Source organism: Lemur catta, chromosome 4 (assembly GCF_020740605.2).
Source record: "Lemur catta isolate mLemCat1 chromosome 4, mLemCat1.pri, whole genome shotgun sequence".
Lineage (NCBI taxonomy): Eukaryota > Metazoa > Chordata > Mammalia > Primates > Lemuridae > Lemur > Lemur catta.
In genome coordinates this window covers 66,784,815-66,805,947 of record NC_059131.1, presented here as the reverse complement: position 1 = coordinate 66,805,947, position 21,133 = coordinate 66,784,815, and the positions used below count along the sequence as shown (strand labels likewise).

The 21,133-nt window shown below is 42.6% G+C and overlaps 1 protein-coding gene across 5 annotated transcripts in view; it reads left to right on the top strand.

Moving 5' to 3' along the window:
- Nucleotides 1-21,133, top strand: part of POLR1A (RNA polymerase I subunit A) — a 104,983-nt gene that overhangs the window by 29,871 nt on the left and 53,979 nt on the right. For all 5 annotated transcript variants that reach the window (XR_006734749.1, XM_045550010.1, XM_045550009.1 and 2 more), the window contains exons 13-16: nt 2,719-2,973; nt 7,662-7,853; nt 18,839-18,988; nt 20,057-20,240. Coding sequence is in view for 4 of the 5 variants with exons in the window: in XM_045550010.1 (XP_045405966.1) it covers nt 2,719-2,973; nt 7,662-7,853; nt 18,839-18,988; nt 20,057-20,240 (781 nt within the window). In the remaining variant the exon portion in view is untranslated. The remainder of the gene's footprint in view (nt 1-2,718; nt 2,974-7,661; nt 7,854-18,838; nt 18,989-20,056; nt 20,241-21,133) is intronic.

The window sequence follows — 21,133 nt, the reverse complement described above, 5'->3', positions numbered from 1 at the left end:
TTATGTGTGATACTTATACATATAATAGTAAGGTACACCTGTGCTTATAATTTGTAATTTTTAAAGACTTTGGCTAATGTGTTGCGTATAGGCCAGGACAGGGCTGAAGGCTGGGGGAGGCAATTGGGAAGGAGAGACCGAGGTCCAGGTAAGGATGAGCCCAGGGTAGGTGCAAGGGGAAAGGGGAGCCGAAAGGACCCACTTCCCCTGTGAGGTGTGAGATCTGCCTCTTCCCCTGGGCCTTGTAAATAAAGAAGGAAGTGGCCAGGATGGCCGAGTCTCACTTCCTGCCCAGTAGTCTGCCAGAAACAGGCTTTTGGCTCCAGGCCTGCCTCTGAAAACTCTGACCCGGGCACTGGGGCACGCTAATTTTCACTGTAGTATTTATTTAGAGACAAGAGAAGGAAGGGCCTTGGGTTTGGGTTGGCAAGAGGAGCACCCTGTGTTCCAGGACTTCTGTTTGGATTGGCCAGTGCCCGCCTGGCTGGCCTGCGTACCTTCCCAGCTGTGGCAAGTTTGCTTACGCTGAAGGATGTCTCAAATTTACAAGACTCGGGTCCTAGGCCCAGCCAGGCTTTTTGGGCCTGGGCCATGGGTCTGGGTGGTTTTTCCCTTGAGAGGCTAAAGAAAGAAGACCTCAGGCTCGTGTGACGTAGTCAGACAGCTAGCAGCCAGTGCCCTGGGCAGATGCTCATGGGAACCCTCAACCCTCAAGGTTCAGGTCTCCTTGGAAACACGGGACTTGAGGGTAGAGAGGAGAGAGCTGAATTCCTCGGGGAGCAAAAAGACGGATTCCATGCTGGGTGCTTTTAGGACTGCCTTTTAGCATGTGAGGGTTTTGGCCCCTGCATCCCTGAGCTTGCGAGAAATTGTAGCCGAGTGGAACAGGAATCGGGCAGATGGCAGTGGGGGGCATCTCTTGTTAACTTCTAGCCTCTCTCTTTAACCAGCTTTCTGATACAACTGCATAAATACGACAACATAAGCAGGAACTAGACTTGAAGTAATCTGTTGTTTTCCCCGACCTGGTATCTGCTGCGATTTAGAGGAGATTTGGGGTGAGGGCAGTATCACCAGGTCCCCATAGTTCTTTTGGCCTTCAAAATGCCTCCCTTGCAGTGACCTTCACACTTTTGTCTTTAAGGTGTCGTTTATGTTCAGTATTTAGGAAGCCCAGTAGTTAATATAACAGAAGATAAGGGCCCTAAGAGGCTGAATGAACCTAGGAAAGTCAGCTTTGTGAGAGAGTGTCTGTCGGAAGGACTCAACCAGCTGTGTGTTTCTGAGGGGAAAAAAGTGTGAGCAGTGGTTGTCTTTGAGGGGTAAAATTACTTGTGATTTTTTATTCTCTTCTTTAAATTTGTCTGTTTTCTGTTTTCTTCCCCCTCAGTGGGCATATCCCTTGTGCAAGGTTTCTTACTTTCTTAAAAAAAATAATGGAAGATCTTTTAAAATTTTACAGAAGTAATACATGTTCATTGTAAGATAAGCAATACTAAAGTGCATAAAGGTAAAAGTGTTAATCTGTACCTCACTATGAAGAGACTATAATAACATCTTAGGGATCTAAGTACCCCATTCCCATATAGACACACACACACACACACACACACACACACACACACACACACACAGGAGTTGGATTGGGTTTTAAGTTGCCTCATCGCATCACCTTACTTGCCACCTGGATTTTTTTCTTTGCTATAATACATTCTTGCCATCACTTCAGCCTTGAATATATTTAACTTAGCCTATTCGTCATTGCATAATGTTCTGTATTACAGATACACTATAATTTATTGCCCTTTCTGTGGGGGGCAGCTGGGTTATTTTTAGTTTTGCCACCATAAACACTGCTGCATAAACACACACATTCACATAGCCTTACGTTGGTGCTTTTTTTCTTCTGCAAAGCCAAAAGGACATGTGTTTTAGATGTTCCAATAGCTATTTTTTTCTTTTTTTAAAAAATTTTTTAGAGATAGGGTCTTGCTATGTTGCCCACGCTGGTCTCAAACTCCTGGCCTCAAGGAATCCTCCCACCTCCGCATCCTGGGTAGGTGGGATTACAGACATGGGCCACTGCACCTAACTCTAATAGCTATTTTCAAACTGTTTTCCCAAAAGACTGTGGCAACTTTCACTGCTTAATTTTTTCAAGTTCAGAAAATGTTTTCAGAAGGTGTTGAACTGGGAACCAAAAACCCTGTGTTCCAGTTCTGGCTGTGCTGTGTGACGTTGGAATTCTACTTTGAATGTGGAATTTCTACTTAGAATGATATACTCACATATGACCTCCATGGTGATTTAAGAGGTCTGCCAAACACAAGGGTTTTACAGTTACATGCAGGTATGCAGTCTTGAGGAATTGTATCCATTTCTTCCTTCATATTAATTCTCAGAGGTACCCAGGAACCTGGGAAGGCTGTGCATCTCTGAGGAAGACAGAGATTACTGGACAGAGTCTCTGGTCTTACCTGTTCCTTGTACCTCAGAGGCCAGAGCCACGATCTGGGTTGTGCAGGGCCAGGACCAGAGGTGCCTAGGAACTGTTTCTCAGAGAGTTCTAGGATTTTGCTCCAGATTAAAAATTTAGTTGACTAGAACTTCAGACAAACAGAAGCCACACTCAGGCCAAGCCAAGGTGAGCCCTTGGAAGGAGCAATGGTGATGCTGAAGTTGCCATGATCCCCCACCTTTCCTCCACTCTGTCCCCAGGTATGTCGGCACGTGAAGAACGGGGACATTCTCCTACTGAACCGACAGCCCACCCTGCACAGACCCTCCATCCAAGCCCACCATGCTCGCATCCTGCCTGAAGAGAAAGTCCTACGGCTCCACTATGCTAACTGCAAGGCCTACAACGCCGACTTTGACGGAGACGAAATGAACGCCCACTTCCCCCAGAGCGAGCTGGGCCGGGCCGAGGCCTATGTCCTGGCCTGCACTGATCAGCAGTACCTTGTTCCCAAGGTAGGTCTGGCCTTGAGGATGCCCACAGTCATCACCACCATGACTTGGCACTTTGAACCTAGTCCTTTGCCAGCTCTTGGGGTCAGTGGGCAGCTCTAGGGCAGGGGGATGTGGAGCAGAGAGGGTTCTAGTTTCTTCCAGGTGGGGTTTATAGCCCACTAGTTACTTAGAGGTGGGGAAAAGTTTCTGTCTTGCTGCATCTTAAAACTAAGTTGGGAGAGAAATTGTGACAGCCATCCCTGAAAGCCAAGTTTTGTAGCTGCATAATACATCTTGTGTTCCTGATTTATGTTTGAATTCTACAACTTATTAGCCCCTGGCAAGCATTAGCATCCCAACTTTGATGGTCCTCGTGTCCACAGATGACTTTGATCCCTTGAGTTCTGACATGCATGAATTTTAAGAGGCAGCCTAACCCCAAGGGCCCAGATGGGATCCCCCTGCAGCCCATGAAGGCATCTCCTCTCTCCAAGGTTGGTCCTCCAGGGCAGCCCCGTGTGGTCACCGCTGATAGGAAGGATGTAACTGTGACTCATGGCCAGGAGTGGCAGGGGCCCGAGTCAGTGTGTGCTCATGGGAGGGACAGCGCAGGGAAAGAGGCAGGCCGTGGGGAAAAAGGACAGAGTATGTTCCAGTCCCCACTTACCCCTCACCACCTGCCTAAAGAGCCAAGGCCTTTTAAATTATAAGCTGTTTGCCTCACAGTGATTCACAGTTGCACATCATTGATTTGGATTGTGGTGGAGTATGAAAGAACTAGTAGTAATAATAATATAAAACCACAGCTACCATTTCTCAAGTACTTTTTCAGTGCCAGACACTGTGCAAAGCACTTCAAGGCTTCCCATTTCACCCTCCCGACAGTCTTTGGAGGTAGATGCTGTTATGTCCACATTTTACAACTGAAGAATTGATGTAACTTGCCCAAGGACACCCAGCTTTGAAGTAGGAGGAAAGATTAGGAGCTCCCAGATCTTCTTGGGGTTTGTTCTGCAGCAGAGGTGGAGAGCTGTTTGCCTGGGGAGTGCCGAGGCTGCTTGGAGATGTCCAGCATCGATTAGCACTCTCTGCTCCTTGGAACTTCTCTCCCCCCATCAGCCATCTGCCACCCGGGGAATCAGGCACGTGGCCAGGAGCCCAGTGTCCCAGCTCCTCTTCCCACCAGACACACCACTGGCTTCATTTGGGTCCCAGTTGTTTGAGTTGACCTTTCCCTTCTCTGCCCACCTTAGTAGGCTGTTGATCAGTGAGGGAACTAAATGTAGGAAGAAGAGGTGAAGGGCCCACTCAGATCACAAGTTTACTAATTTGAAAATTAGCTTTCTGTGCTTATCACGTAAATAATAACAGTAGTGGCTACGGTAGCAGCTGTATGAGGTCAGTGTGATTTTTCAGTTGAGGAAGCACAGAGTGAGTAATCTGTCAGCCAGCCATGAGGCCGAGACTGAAACCCCGCACCTTTGGTCTCCCAAGCTCCTATGCTCAGCTGCATGCATCCTTAGCCTACTTGACAGGCGGAGTTGGGCCTGGGAGAAGCAGCTCCCAGAACTGCACTGGCTCTCTGACTCTGCAGAAGCCGAGTCACTTTTCACCAGAGGGGAGCAGCAAATGGTTTTTTGCTGACAGAGTGACCTGTGGGCATTCGCTACATGGGGAGTTGAGGTGCTCTGAAGTCCCCAGACCAAAGACCTTGAATGCTCTCAGTGTGCTTTTGATTGTATAAGGTGCAAAGCCATAGGAGGATTCATGCTTACATTGTGTCCTGCAACTGGCTGACTTATTTAAATCCCTGTGGGCCTCATCACATGCTCATATGCCTATGAGTTTTAGGTCAGGCTTACACTCAAGAGAGACAGGAGGATACAAGTAAGTAAGCTTACACCAATAAATTAATTCTTAAAAAGTAAAAAAGGCTGGGCATGGTCGCTCACGCCTATAAATCCTAGCACTCTGGGAGGTGGAGGCAGGAGGATCGCTTAAGCTCAGGAGTTCAAGACCAACCTGAGCAAGAGCGAGACCCTGTCTCTACTAAAAATAGAAAGAAATGATCTGGACAACAAAAAAATATATAAAGAAAAAAAATTAGCCGGGCATGGTGGCACATGCCTGTAGTTCCAGCTACTCAGGAGGCTGAGGCAAAAGGATCGCTTGAGCCCAGGAGTTTGAAGTTGCTGTGAGCTAGGCTGACGCCACGGCACTCTAGCCCAGGCAGCAGAGCGAGACTGTGTCTCAAAAAAAAAAAAGTAAAAAAGCTTGTGCGGTATTCATTGCACTTTCAATCAATTTCTTTCATTAGAGATAAAGAGCTTTTGGTTCTTAGTAAATTTTATTTAGTCTTTGATATAAATGCCAAGAGGTAGAATCCTTATATTTGCTAACAATTATAAAAATACAACATGTTTTTGGTGACAAAGTCCTAAAAGGACAAGAGCTGGTTTGGTTAAACTAGGAAAGCCAATTTTGGGGGATCATTTTTCTTAGTGTATCTTTATTTCCATTTGTTTCCATTTCTCTTTGTTCATTTTTCCATTTCTCTTCTATTTGTAGGTTCTCTTCCCTAACCAACCATAGTACCAGATTATACATTTTATTGAGGGTTTTATGTACTTAGAGTTTTGTGTTGTCTTTTCACTTAAAATAGCGGTTGAGTGGAACTCCAACTATTTCTTTTCCAAGAAAACAGTTAAACTTTTCATTTGTATGTTTCTTTTGGGATTAATTTCTTTCTTCTCTTTGTTGTATTTATGGGAGGGCTTTGTGGAAAGTTTTTAAATAAGGCTCGAGACATAGTTTCCTGACTTCTACTTAGTCAGCTAGAAAATTCAAGTCACAGAATACGCTATTCTCAATGCATCTCAATGTCTCAAAGACATTAATTGTAATGTCATTTTGCTGTGCTATTAAGCGGAATAGTATAGCTGACAATTTTCTGGGGTTTTGATTCGGAGATGTTCTTTCTGATCCTAAGCAAGACTTAGGAAATTCAGAATTATAAGTAGACCTTCAGTAGTTGCTTTAATCAGCATTCCTCCCTAGAATTTGGGATTATTGCATTGAAAGCAATTTAGCCATTAAAGTAATTTTCTAGTCAAGGGAAAATCTATACAGAGAGAAAAAGAGGTACTGAATATATCACATATCTTGTAATTATGTTGTTTAAATGAAGAGAACAAAAGGAAAAATCTCTATCTTCCCCAAAGACTGTGGGATGAGTCAAATGCATAATATTGGTTTGTGAGTTTCTCCCAAGCGAAATAAGACCATCTATGGAATGAGATGTAGAATATAATTTTTTAATAATGTTAATAAGTCAAAGCCTTCGTAAGAAAGGCTGTGTGCTCCCTCTGATCTTGCTTAACGTCTGTGCCACCTTTTCAGCCCATCTGTAATAACTGTGCGTTTACATAGAGCCCGTCGCCATTTGATAGGAATCCTTTTTAGCCTTTAAATCAGTACACATGGTTAAATTCCTGGCGCTTCTCCATGGCTGCGTCTGTGAGTTCCTTTATCCTTAGTTATGAAACATGGCCATACTGTTAGCCAGTATTTACCAAATAATTAAATGATTATAATCTTTAGATCCAAGGCACAGGTTTTTCTCAAATTCCTGTAAACATTGAAAAGTTTGTGAAACCTACATCTTCAAGAACATCAGTGAGCATAGCTATTTTTATTTCAGTGTGTCTTCTGTTGCCATGAGTACAAACCCGGGCAGATAAGATTCAGGAGACTGGGGGTCTGAATGGCTGTGAAGTGTCAAATGAAATCAACGTGCTCACCAAATCTTGGGCTTTCTATAAAAGCCCTTGTTTTGCCGTCTGTCAGATAACAGCCTTTATTAAGGGCCCACCATGAACCACATGCTACATTGTGAAGAGACACTAATAAGGGACATTTTTTCCTTCCATGATATGTACATCAAGGCCCTCTCAGCGTCCTCTCTCTAGGAACCTGTGACTGAACCCCTTCTTCCCTACACGGACCCACTCCAAGTTTTACCCCTCAGGCTTCAGCTACATCATTGCCCCTCAGAGAGACCATTCCTGACCACCACCACCCCCAAATCTATATTATGACCCATCCTGTTATTTTCCTCCATGGCATTTAAAACACATTGTGATAATGTATTTATCCAGTCATTTGTTTACCATATAGCTCTTCCTCATTAAGGACCATGTCCATTTGGTCCTCTAGAGTAGGCCAAAAGTCTGCCCAGTGCCTCCCTCGGCATACAGGAGGCTTTCAATAAATGTTTGTTGAATGGATGACTGATTTACAGGACAACCAGGCAAAAAATGTGTGAAAAATACTAAGGCATAAAACCAAAGTATAAAAACAAGAACACAGCCAACAGCAGCCAGACCAAATTTATGCATAAATGCCAAAAATATGCTGGAGTAACTAGAACCAGATGGGATTAAGCAGAGAAGGCTTGGGAAACTGGATGAGTTTGAAACAGTTTTGATACAGGACAATGGACAAATAGCAAAAGTAGAAGCCAGTGGTAATCCCTGGTCATGTGCTTTGGGAGAGGGTTTGCTGCCAAGCTAGTGCATAGTGACAACATGGGCAGGACAGATATGTGGAGGGCTGTTGCTAGAAGGGGGCTTCCAAGCACATGATTAAGAATTAGAGTTTGACTTAAAATTTGTCTTCATTCTTCTTTTCTTATCTGTTTTGGTTTGTAGGATGGCCAGCCATTGGCAGGATTGATCCAGGATCATATGGTGTCAGGTGCAAACATGACTACTCGGGGTTGCTTTTTCACCCGGGAACAATATATGGAGCTGGTATACCGAGGACTCACAGACAAAGTGGGGCGTGTGAAACTCTTTCCTCCTGCCATCCTGAAACCCTTTCCACTGTGGACAGGAAAGCAGGTAATTGGGAGAAAACAGCACATGTATATAACAAAAGGAAACAGGCCACTCATATAAAAGGTTTCATTTCCAAGAGAGCCCATGTCAGAGACAGAGAAATAGCTAATCAAGCAATAGTCTAACTTTCCTCTCCCTTAGTTTGAGGTTCCTGGGTTTCAGTGGTATCTTAGGCAGTGTCTACTAAGAGTAGGCTGCATCATTTCTGTCCTTTGCTTCTAACTTAAACTTGGTGTCCTCACACCAAATATGGTGGTAATAAGCAGTGGTGCCAGTAATAGTAATATTTGTTGGGAAGTACTCAGCACTTTGTTGAGTGCATTAGATATGTTATCTGATTTAATCCTCACAACTAACCCACAATGCAGAGACCATTATTATCTCCCTTTAGCAGATGATAAATTACATTCCCAAGGCTATAGGAGACAGAATTGGGATTCAAACTTAAGACTTTCCAACTCCCAAAGCATCACACCGTACTTCCAAATCATGTGGTGATCAAATAATGAAATACATTTAAGTCTGTGGACCTGGGGCTTCACTGATTTCAATTGTTAAACCAACCTTGCATTCCTGGGATAAACCTTGCTTGGTCATGATGTAGTACTCTTTTTATATATTACTAAATTCAATTTGCTAAAATTTTATTTAGAATTTTTTTACATATGTGTTCACGAGAGATATTGGTATGTGGTTTCCTTGTAATATCTTTGTCCGGTTTTGGTGTGAAAGGTAATGCTGGCCTCACAGAATTATACAAACTCTTCTGTAAGAGTTTGTGTAATACAGGAGTGGTATTATCTCTTCCTTAAATGTTTGGTCTTCTGTAAGAGTTTGTATAATACAGGAGTGGTATTATCTCTTCCTTAAATGTTTGGTAGAATTCACCAGTGAAGCCATCTGGGCCTAGAGTTTCTTTGTGGGAAGGTTTTTATTGAAATTTTTATCTGTTTAATTGACATAGAGCTTTTTGGGTTATCTATTTCTTCTTGAATCAGCTTTAGTAGTTTGTATTTTTCAGTTTGCCTAGAGGTTTGTCAGTTTTATTGTTCTCAAAGAACCAGCTTTTGGTTTTATTGCCTTTACTGTTTTTCTGTTTTCTATTTCATTGATTTTACTCTGGTCTTTATTACTTCCTTTTTTCTGTTTACTTGGGGTTTAATTTGCTCCTGTTTTTCTAGTGACTTAAAGTTGAAACTAAAGTCATTGATTTGACTTACTTCTTTTTTTTTTAACATTAGCATTTTATGTATAAATTTCTCCCTTAAATTCTGCTTAAGTGGCATCCCACAAATTATATGTTGTGTTTTCATTTTCATCCACTTCAGAATACTTTCTTTTTTTTTTTTTTTTTTTTTTTTTGAGACTGAGTCTCACTTTGTTGCCCGGGCTAGAGTGAGTGCCGTGGCGTCAGCCTACCTCACAGCAACCTCAAACTCCTGGGCTGAAGCGATCCTACTGCCTCAGCCTCCCAAGTAGCTGGGACTACAGGCATGTGCCACCATGCCCGGCTAATTTTTTCTATATATATATTTTTAGTTGTCCAGATAATTTATTTCTATTTTTTTAGTAGAGACGAGGTCTCGCTCAGGCTGGTCTCAAACTCCTGACCTCAAGCAATCCACCCGGCTCGGCCTCCCAGAGGGCTAGGATTACAGGCGTGAGTCACCGCGCCCGGCTCAGAATACTTTCTAGTTTCCTTTTTGATTTGTTTTGACCCATGAGTTATTTAGAAGTACATTACTTAGTTTCCAAATATTTAGAGATTTTCCAGATATCTTGGTTACTGATTTCTAATTTAATTCCACTATGACCAGAGACCATACCTTAGATTCTTTTAAAATCCTTTATACTAAATAAAATTAGAAAACAGGCCTAGGTTTTGCTTCTGTCATAGGTGAGATTTTTCAGTATTTCTCGAAAGGTTGGTACAGGTTATGTTTTTGCAAATAGGTGAAAAGGGCAAGAGTGACTACACTGCACAAGAATTTGTTAATGGCTCATTCTGGGTCTACAGAGGTAAAACCATGTTTAGAATCAGGAGATAAGAAACTTAGCTTAGGAAGTTTATTTCTACTGCCCCAGAGAACGAAGTCTTAGGCTGTTTCTCCAGGACATTTCATACAGCCTCTTGAGTGCTTTTCTTTCCATGTATGAATTGAAGGTCTCTCATCTTTTGTTGAAAGAGTATGCAAAGAAACATGTGTCTGCCATTGCAAACTTCAAGTGTGTAGCCCGATGAAAATTCATAAAGTGAATATACCTTTATAAACTGTCACCCAGATTAGAAAGTAGAATACTACCAGCATCCCCCAGAGGAATCCTCTGTGGCCCCTCCCAATCCCCCCCCAAAGGTAATTACTAACATGACTTCCAACATTATAGGTAAGTTTTGTCTTTTTTTGAACTGTATATAAATGGAATCATACAGTAAATCATATCTTTGTGTGAGTTACCCATGTCATTGCATATAGCAGTAGTTCATTCACTTTCATTGCTTTAAAATATTATGTGAACATGGTATCGTATATTTATCCATTTTATTATTTATGGACATTTGGGTTGTCTTTAGTTGTCTTCATTTGGCTATTGCATTCTTGTACGTGTCTTTTGTTGCATTTCAGTGGGTAAATACCAAGGGATGGAGTTGCTGGGTCACTTCTACTTGGTGGCTAACCTTTCCACCTTTTCATCCAATGCCATTTTCTAATGATCAGAAGTTCTTACTTTAATGTAATACAATCCCCTAATCTTTGCTTTTTATGACTAGTCCTATATAGAACTATTTGCTTGCCCTGAGGTCTTGAAGGTATTCCCCTCTGTTATTGTCTAGTAGCTTTATTGTTTATAACTTTCACTCTTAGGTCTGCTGTCTGCCTGGGGTGGTTTTTGTGCATGTGCATGAAGCAAGGTGGGGTCCAAGATGCATTTTTTCCCATGCAGCTAATCCAGTTGGTAGAACATCGTTTGTTGAAAAGTCCATTTCTCCGCTGCTCTTTAGTACGTCCTGTGTCGTAAATCAAGTAGTTGTGGATCTGTTTCTGGACTGTATTCAGTTCCACTGGTCTGTTTGGTTCCATTGCACCAATAGCACACTGTCTTAATTACTTCAGCTTTATAATAAATCTTGACTTCTGCTGGTAAAAGCCTCCGGCTTTGTTCTTTAAGACTGTCTTGAATATCACTGGGCCTTTTATATCCATATAAATTTAAAGTCAGCTTGTAAATTTCCATACAAAATAAAATGTCTACTAGCATTTTTTTTCTTTAATTCATACATATGACTACATTTAAATCTGCTAGGGTTTTTTATTGAGATTGCATTGCATCTGTAAGTCACTTTGGGAAGAATTGACATATTTGCATTATAGACTCTTACAAATTATGAACATAGTATGTCCTTCAATGAGGTAAAAGTTTTATCCATCTTTTTTTAGATTCATTCCTGGATATTGCTACTATAGATGATATCATTTATTAAATGTTCCAATTGGTTTATTAAATTTACAGTTGGTATATAGAAATACAATTAATTTTGTATATTATCCTTGTATTCAACAACCTTGCTGAATTCAGTTATTAGATCTCTGCCCTTCGAATTCTTTCTTACTATAGAAGTAATACAAGTTTATTGTTAAATAAAAATACAAAAATGTAAAAGGAAAAAGGGAAAAATTTTCTCCCTTCCCAGCCCTACTCTCCATGTGCACACATACCCGTATGGAAAATAAATAAGAATGGGATCACATGATACTATCCTTGGGGCTGCTCAGGAGAACCAAGGACCATGACTAAATTTGACATTCACTTCTGAGCCTGTGTGTAAAACCACCTCTCTAACCATGACATCCTGGTACCTGAAGTGTGCACTTCCCTGAACGCCAGGCATATGTAACCTCAGGTTTGGCTGGTCTGTAAGATGGCTTACTTTGATGAGCCCCCAGGACCTCCAAAGGGAATTCCATTATATCCTGCAGTCTGTATTTTTAATTTGGACCACCCTAAAATATTCCAAATATGGCAAGAAATTCATTTAACTGTTTTCATGTGCTATGTTGACAGAAACTTTTTTGTAATTGCTTTGTAACTTATTTAGTTCACCTGATATATAGGGGGACTTCTTCTGTGTCTGTACATGTAGATGCACCTCATTCTGTTTAACTCCTCCTGTGTAGTATTCAATGATATGGATATGCCATAGTTGATTTAACTGTCCTTTCTGTTCGTGGACGTTTACCTGGTCTTTACTATTCTAACCAGTGCTGTGGTGAGCGCTCATTTCTATCTATACTAGTATACTTGCATTGGTATATATTTTAAATAAATTTCTAGAAATATAATTGCTGGGTCAAAGTATATACACATTTCAAAACATTTTAAAAAATCCATTTAATTTTTAAAACATTTTTTAAAGCTTAGTATAAATTACAATTCACATAGATATTGTTAACCTTCACAGTTTAACAGCATGTTGCAGATGTCTTTTTTCCCTAGCGTAGTTTTTGACTAGAAAGTAAATTATACACTTCTGGAATGTTAGGGAAGAAAGGGACCTTAGTTCCTCTTGTCTGACTCCCTTGTTTTTTGTTTTTGAGATATTCATATTCAGCATAAAATTTACCATTTTAAAGTATTCGTTTCAGTGGTTTTTGGTATATTCACTATTTTGTACAACGATTACCACTATCTAATTCCAGAACATTTTTATCACCCCAAAAAGAAACCCTGTACCTGTTAATGGTCAATCTCAATTCCTCCTTCCCCTCCATCTCCTGGCAACTACTTTCTTTCTCTATGAATTTGCTTTTTGAGTCTTTCTTATAAATGGTGTTAAACAATATGTGGCCTTTTGTGACTTGCTTTTTGTTTGTTTGTTTTTTTGAAACAGGATCTCATTCTGTTGCCTGGGCTAGAGTGCAGTAGTGTCATCCTAGCTCACTGCAACCTCAAACTCCTGGGCTCAAGCAATCCTTCTGCCTCAGCCTCCCAAGTAGCTGGGACTGCAGGCACATACCACCGCTCCTGGCTAATTTTTCTATTTTTTTGTAGAAATGGCATCTCGCCCTTGTTCAGGCTGGTTTTGAACTCCTGGCCTCAAGTGATCCTCCCACCTCAGCCTCCCAAAGTGCTAGAATTACAGGTGGGAGCCACTGTGCCCAGCCTGTTCTTTTTACTTAATATAATGTTTTCAAGGTCCATCCATGTTGCGGCATGTAATAGCACTTCATTCCATTTTATGGCTGAATACTTTTCCTTTGTATTAATATACCACATTTTGTTTATCCATTTGTCAGGTGATAAATGGATAATTTGGGTTGTTTCCACTTTTGGGATATTACAAATAAGCCTACAGTGAACATCTGGGTACTAGTTTTTGTGTGAACACGTGTTTTTAGTTTTGTTGGGTATATAGCTAGGAGTGGAATTGCTGGGTCATATAGTAGTTCTATGTTTAACTCTTTCAGGGAACTTTCAAACTGGTTTCCAAAGCAGCTGTACCATTTTACTTTACCACTGGCAATGAATGAGGGTTCTAATTTCTCCACATTCTCACCAACACTTATTTTTTATTCTTTTTTTTTTAATAGCCATCTCAGTGAATGTGAAGTGGTATCTCATTTTGATTTTTATTTGCATGTCCTTAGTGATTAATGATATGGAGTATCTTTTCACATGCTTATCGGCTATTTGTAATATCTTCTTTGGAGAAATGTCTATGTAAGTAAGCTCTTTGCCTATTTGTTAATTGTCTTGTGTTTTTGTTGATGAGTTGTAAGAGTTCTTTATATATTCTGGCTGTTAGACCCGTACTGCATATATGATTTGTAAATATTTTCTCCCATTGTGTAGGAATTTTGAAGTCCAAGTCATCTGTTTATTTTTTTGCTTGTACTTTTGGCATCGTATCTAAGAAACTGTTGCCTTATCCAAGGCCATGCAAATATATAGTTATGTTTCCATATAAGAGTTTTATCAGTTTATCTCTTATATTTAGGTCTTTTATATATTTTGAGTTAATTTTTGTGTATGGTTTAAGGTAGGAATCTAAATTCATTTTTTAATATAGAGATGTGTAGTTATCTTAGCACCATTTGTTTACCAGACTACCTTTTCCCCATTGAATATTCTTAACCCCCTTGTCAAAAATCAGATGTAGATATATAGGTTTTATTTTTGGCCTCTCATTTCTGTTCCATTGATCAATATGTCTGTCTTTATGCCAGTGTCACACTATCTGAATTTTTATGGATTTGTAGAAAGTTTTAAAATCTGGAAATGTGAGTCCTCCAGCTTTTTTCTTTTCTAAGACTACTTTGGCTCTCTGGGATCCCTTGTATTTCCATATGAATTTTAAGATCATCTTGTTTGTTTCTGCAAAACTGGCAGTTGGAATTTTATTAGAGATTGCATTGAATATGGAGATCAATTTGAGGAGTGTTGTCATCTTAACAGTATTAAATTTTTCATCCATGATGTTTTTACACGTACAAGCATGCCTCGGAGATAATGCTCTTGCCATTGTCCCCCTGTTCTTGGCACAAGGCGTCAGTTTCAGACCACTGCAATACAGCAAATAGCACAATAAAGAGTCACACATGACTGAGCAGTAGATCTCAACAGTGGGCTAAAATATTCAGTAAACCATGCTGTAAACAGATGTGCTGTCATCCAGGCTTTGTTGTTCCATTTATAGAGCAGAGTATTTTTAGCATAATTCGTAAGGGCCCTAAGGATTTTTAGAATGGTAAATGAGCACTGGCTTCAACTTTGTCAGTCACCGGCTGCATTAGCCCCTGACAAGAAAGTCAGCCAGTTCTTTCAAGATTTGAACCACTGTGTTGACTCCTCTTTCACTGTAAAAGTCCTAGATGACATCCTCTTCCGATAAAAGGCTGTTTCATCTATATTGAAAATCTGTTATTTAGTGTAGCCACCTTAATTAATGATCTTAGCTAGATCTTCTGGAGAACTTCTGCAGCTTCTACATCAGCACTTGCCGCTTCACCTTGCTCTTTTATGTTACGGAGTCTCTTTTTTCAACCTCCTGAATCGACCTCTACTAGCTTCTAACTTTTCTTCTGCAGCTTCCTCACCTCTCTCAACCTTCATATTACAGAATTGAAGAGAGTTACGGCCTTGCTATGGATTAGGCTTTGGCTTAAGGGAATGTTTTGGCTGGTTTGATCTTCTATCCAGACCACTAAAACTTTCTCCCTATCAGCAATAAGGTGGTTTTGCTTTCCTATCATTCTTGTGTTCATTGGAGTAGCACTTTTAATTTCCTTCAAGGACTCTTTCTTGCATTCACAACTTGACTGACTGGTGCAAGAGGCCAGTTCTCAGCCTATATCAGTTTCTGACATGCCTTCTTCACTAAGCTTAATCATTCCTAGCTTTTGATTTAAAGTGACAGATGTGTGGCTCTTCCTTTCGTTTAAACACTTAGAGGCCATTGTAGGGTTATTAATTGGCCTAATTTCAGTATTCTTGTGTGTAAGAGAATAGGGAGGCCCAAGGAGAGGGAGAGAGATTAGGGAATGGCTGGTGGGTGAAGCAGTCAGAGCACACACAACATTTACTGATTAAGTTATGGGCACAATTTGTGGTGCCACAAAACAATTACAGTAGTAACATCGAAGATTGCTGATCATCATAATGGATATAATAATAATGAGGAAGTTTGAAATATTATGAGAATTACCAGAATGTGACACAGAAACACCAAGTGAACGCACGCTATTGGAAAAGTGGCACTGTTAGACTTGCTTGAAGCAGGGATGTCACAAACCTTAAATTTATTAAAAAAACGTAGTATGTTTGAAGTACAATAAAGTACAATAAAATGAGGTGTGCAAGTATAGATCTTCTTTAATTTCTTTCAATGGTGTGTTATAGTTTTCAGTGTACAAGTTTTATACTTCTTTGGCTAATTTATCCCTGAGTATTTTTTTTTTTTTTTTTTTTTTTTGGTGCTACTGTAAATGGTACTTTTTTCTTAATTTCATTTTCAGATTGTTCTTTGCTAGGGTGTACAAACTGCAGTTGATTTTTGCATTGAGCTTATATCTTTCAGCTTTGCAGATGTCATTTACTAGCTCTGATAATTTTTTTGTTGATTTTAAGGGTTTTCTCTACATAACATCATGTCATCTGCAAGTAAAGGTAGTTTTGATTCTTCTTCTGCAATCTGGATATCTTTTGTTTCTTTTCCTGCCTATATTGCCCTGCTAGAACCTCTAGCACCTTGTTGAATGTGAGTGGCAAGAGTAGACATCCTTGTCTTGGTCCTGATTGGAGGCAGGAAGCATCCAGTCTTCTATCATTGAGTACGTTTGCTGTAGGTTTTTCATGCTTGTCTCCTCTTTGTTAGGATAGTGACATTTCTTTCTTGTCCTGGTCTGTTGAGTATTTTTATCATGAAAGGGTGTCAAAGTTTGTCATTTGCTTTTCTGTCCCCTTGATTTTGTAGGTGAGGTGGCAGATCATATGTCCTTGTCCTTGGATGGTTGGATATATGTGTCTGTTACCTTTCATCCCAATTTCCGGTCTTGACCGTGCTCAGCCTGGTGGTCCCACTGTGTATGTGGCCCCGTGGTTGAGGTGCAGCTTGTGGTAGGCATCCCAGGGAAGTGTCACCTCCTGCCTTTACTCCCTCTCCCCGCTCGCCTTGCAGTGCTGGCCTTCTACGGAGCTGATGCAGGAGAGTGTGGGCTGTAACCTTCCTGGTCATCTGCTGAGAAAAAAAGGAAGTGTTATTATTGTCTGCTTTCTTTAAAGACGCTCTTGCCATTGTACCCCTGTTCCTGGCACACATGCATCAGTAGGCAGCTGCTCTCATAACTGCCCTGCCTCTGTTGTACACGTACAAAGATGCTACTTTGTCAGGCCTGGCATGGGTACAAAAGAGCTGTCGATGCCGGTTAGTCTCTGAGTGCCCTCCTGGTGCCTGTTGCACCAGCCTGTCTGCCCCTGCCCTGCTCTGTCTTTGGGGATGTACACATTTGGCCTTCCTGGAGCCGACCCATGGTTATCCCCAAGTACAGCCGCCTCCCCTCGTGCTCTCTGCAGAGCAGCACTTGGGAAAGTGGGGGCTTCTCTGGCCTCCTGTCAGCAATGGCCTGTTGAGTGACCCTTTTGGTGGACCCGACTGGGGCAGGGGGAGGCCTCCCCAGCCTCTCAGTAGCTATAATTAATTCTGGTCAAATAAATTTATTTCTGGTATTTAGCTTTGTAAAAGCTGATTGTAGGGGGCCATCAGGTTACCGAGCAGTCACCTATACAGCATGTGCTGTAACATGCCTCACTACAGAAACTCTACCGCACGGAAATGCCAACCCCCAAGGTGATGGTGTTCAGAGGGGAGGTGATTAGGTCATGGAGGCATGGCCCTCTCGAGTGGGATTAGTGCCCTTATAAAAAGAGACCCCCCTCTTCAGAATGGTAAATGAGCATTGGAAAAACAAAAAAGAAAAAAAAAGAAAAAGAGACCCCCGCCCCACCCCTCCCACCATGTGAGGACTTGTGGAGGAGGCACTGTCCATGAGCCAAAAAGTGGGGCCCTCACCTGACACCAGGTCTGCCTTCATCTTGGAATTCCCAAGCCTTCAGAACTGTGAGAAATAAATTTCCATTGTTCATTAGCTACATGGTTTATGGTATTTTGTGATGGCAGCCCGAATTGACTGAGTCCTGTGATCAAAGCCTGCCAAACAGCTTTCCTGCTCACTCAGACTAAAAGCTGCTGCTGCGTGGAACACATGATCCGCTCTCTGCACTGCTCCCCTCCTGGCCACCTCTCGCTGCAGCTGTCCCTCACCACCTTGCTTAAAATCCCAAATGCCCCTACTCTCCTCTACTCCAGGCCCTCCTTCCCTGCTTTACTTTCCTCCAAGGCATGGCTCCCCCTTGAGAACGAAGGCTCCATGGAGGGCAGAGACCATATTTTATTCAAGACTCTCTTCCCAGTGCCTGGCTTGTAGTAAGCACTCGATATATAACTGCCAGATGAATGAATGAATCTTGTCTGTATGTACAAATGAGCAATGCTGAGGCTAAGAGAGGATAAGAATGTGCCCCATAGCACACGAGCAGTCAGTGACGGAATAGACACTGGACACCCCATCCCCGAAGCTTCCCTCTGCCGCTGGGCGTCTCGGACCTCCCGTGTGAAGCTCCTCAGCAGGAAGGATCTTGATTCTTAGTCTTTGCATCCTTCCTTGGCACCTTCCAGAAAGTCACAGCTGTTCTGCCAGGAGGAAGTTATCGAATGTGTGTGGTAATTGTCATCTATTAATAGTTTGAGGGGCCCTGACGTGAATGAAGGATGCCTCTGAGGAGCATTCTTTGACCTCTTTGAAACTCTTTATTTTTGGTTTTTTACTGTATACTCAGATAATTTTTTACCATGACCCAAAGCAGTTTACTGTTTTCTTCTCCTTCCTTTGGTCTAGTCAGGAATTTAATTCAAGTCCTGGGAGTTTTTTTTTTTTTTTTTTTGGAGACAGGGTCTCACTCTGTTGCCTGGGCATGAGGGCACTGGTGTCATCATAGCTCACTGCATCCTCAAATTCTTGGGCTCAAATGATCCTCTTGCCTCAGCCTCCCAAGTAGCTTGGACTACAGGTGTGCGCCACCACACCCAGCTAATTTTTCTGTATTGTAGAGACAGGGTCTCGCTATGTTGCCCAGGCTGGTCTCCAACTCCTGGCCTCAAGCGATCCTCCCACCTCAGCCTCCCAGGGTGCTAGGATTATAGGCCTGAGCCACTGTGCCTGGCCAAGAAGAACTATTTTAGGAAGTGAAAATCTCAGTGAAATTCTTATTGGTGTATGAGTAAAAACTGAGATCAACTTGTCCTACAGAGGTGGACCTATCTGTTTTTCGTCCTCTGGGATCATCAGAAATGGCCATTGTAGGAGAAGGAATTCCTAAAAGGAAAGTTCTTGACTTTTCTTCCTGCCATCAGTTTGTTCTCTTTTTCTTTACAGGTTGTGTCAACGCTGCTCATAAACATAATCCCAGAGGACCACATCCCACTGAATTTATCTGGAAAGGCGAAAATCAGTGGGAAAGCCTGGCTGAAGGAAAATCCTCGACACGTTCCCGGCTTTAACCCTGACTCAATGTGCGAGTCCCAGGTATGCCTGCCCAGCTGTGTGGGTTGGAGAGTTCTAGTCCTTGGGTTAGACAAATTGATTTAAAACAGAGGCAGAGAAATGGAAGCACACTCCCAGAAGCAGGTGCTGTGCCTCAAAAGAAGAGATGTCCTGCTCAAATTGGTGTCAGCTTTTGGTTTTAGAAAGGGTCGGGGTCAAGCTCTAGCATTTGACCCTCAGTGTAAAACTCACAATTGATCTGGGAAGGACTCTCCAGCAAAAGCCTGGAGTTGATTCTGCAAAGCTTGGAAATACAGAGCTCATGTTTTCCCTCAAGACCAATGAATGGCTCGAGATAATCAAATTGCTATGAGGTTCCACACCTCCACCTCTGAACTTTAAGAGGGCAGCCCAGGGCAGTCAAACCCAGTGCTGTGCAGCTGCAGAACAGTGCACACTGAAGGTTTCCAAGGCCTCTGGGAGTTCCCGGTGGGGGAGTAGCCCCACGTCCCCCGCTCACACCAATGCTTTGTAACACGGTCTAACAGACCAAAGCTGCCACTTTTCTTTCCCTTAATGCATGCTACATTATGCAGCTAGAAATCCTTTTCTTTTAATTAGTTTCTAATGCTTTAACCCAACTTTGTGGAAGTACAGATTCAGGCCTTAGGGGATGTTAGAAAGGTTTTGTTTTTCTTACTCCCAATGTGCAAGAGAGGGAATACCTAGGCCAAGGTCATGGTTACAAACTTGAAGCTCTAGATTTTCTCATTTCCAGTCACAAGGGTACTTGACCTTGAATCATTGTGGGCACATGTGGGGAGCAGGGGTACATACAAACACACTGAAGAGTGTATGTGTGCACGTGTATGTGGTATATAGTGTGTAGTCTCTGAAAAAGAAATTAACTGCATGTGCTCACTTCTTTTATTTAGAAATATACATATATAATATTAGTTTCATGTATGCCCTTCTTCCCATGAAGGGTTGGAGGCAGTCACAGCAGAGGGACATGCACAATGTGGGTAACACACATGGAGGAGGGGAGGGCGGTGGCTTCCACAGGAGGCATCACTTGCCGCCTGGCATCAGTGGCCTTTCCCTCCGCAGGTCATCATCAGGGAAGGGGAGCTGCTCTGCGGGGTGCTGGACAAGGCGCACTACGGGAGCTCCGCCTACGGCCTGGTCCACTGCTGCTACGAGATCTACGGTGGTGAGACCAGCGGCAGGGTTCTCACCTGCCTGGCCCGCCTCTTCACTGCCTACCTGCAGCTCTACAGAGGCTTCACCTTGGGTGAGTGCTGGGCTCTCCTGGAGCGGTGGCCTGGCACCTTCTCTTGTAGCCAGCACGGCTGCCAGGCTCCCCCCAGCTCTACTGTCCGGGGGAGCAGCCAGGCTCCTTGTACAAAGGCATCCTCATTTGGCTGTCCCTGCCCCACAGCCAGTGTTTCTTCCCCCTCCGCAGTGCAGAGCGACCCCTGCTGTCCCCATTTCCATTCTGTCCCTTAGGATGATTTCTCATACTCATACACACTCCTATTCTCTCCTGCAAGTGCCCTTCTAGAATTCTCTGGGCGTTCCCCGCTCCACAAAGAGTCTTCCTGTTGTTAGAACTGCCTGCACCTTCCCAATACAGTAGGGGACATCAGCGCTCTGGGAAACTCAGTGCTGGGGCAAACCTGTCAGGGCCATCCTAAGACTGGAAGAGGAGCTGTCTGGTTTGCACCTTGGAAACAAGAGCACTGTTTTAGGAATGTGGCTTTGATAAAGAAAACAGGTGTGCTGTTTCTCTCCATGCACTGGGTGGGCTTGACATCAGAAGCACTGCCCGAGGTTCAGCCTCGGGCCGAGCTGATGGATAATGCTGCACCTCTGCGTGTGCAGAGCCACATCCAAGCCCTTCTGCACTGTTGCTGTGAGGGTGCAGCAAGATGCCGTGTGTCAAGCACGCACCACCGTGCGTGCGCACAGGTATCGTCTAGTTGACGATACCACTGCTGGGGGAAGTGAGGGCTCTGTGCTTCATGGACTTGCATGCGGACATGGTGGGAATCCTGAGCTTGGGGCCTGTGGGCTACCACAGTCGGAGTTTGTTTATTGGCCCTAGTGCTGGGACCTGCGTTACACATTTCATTTTTTTAATTGTATGGTATATTTAATTGCGGAAAAGTTAAAAAAAAAATACAG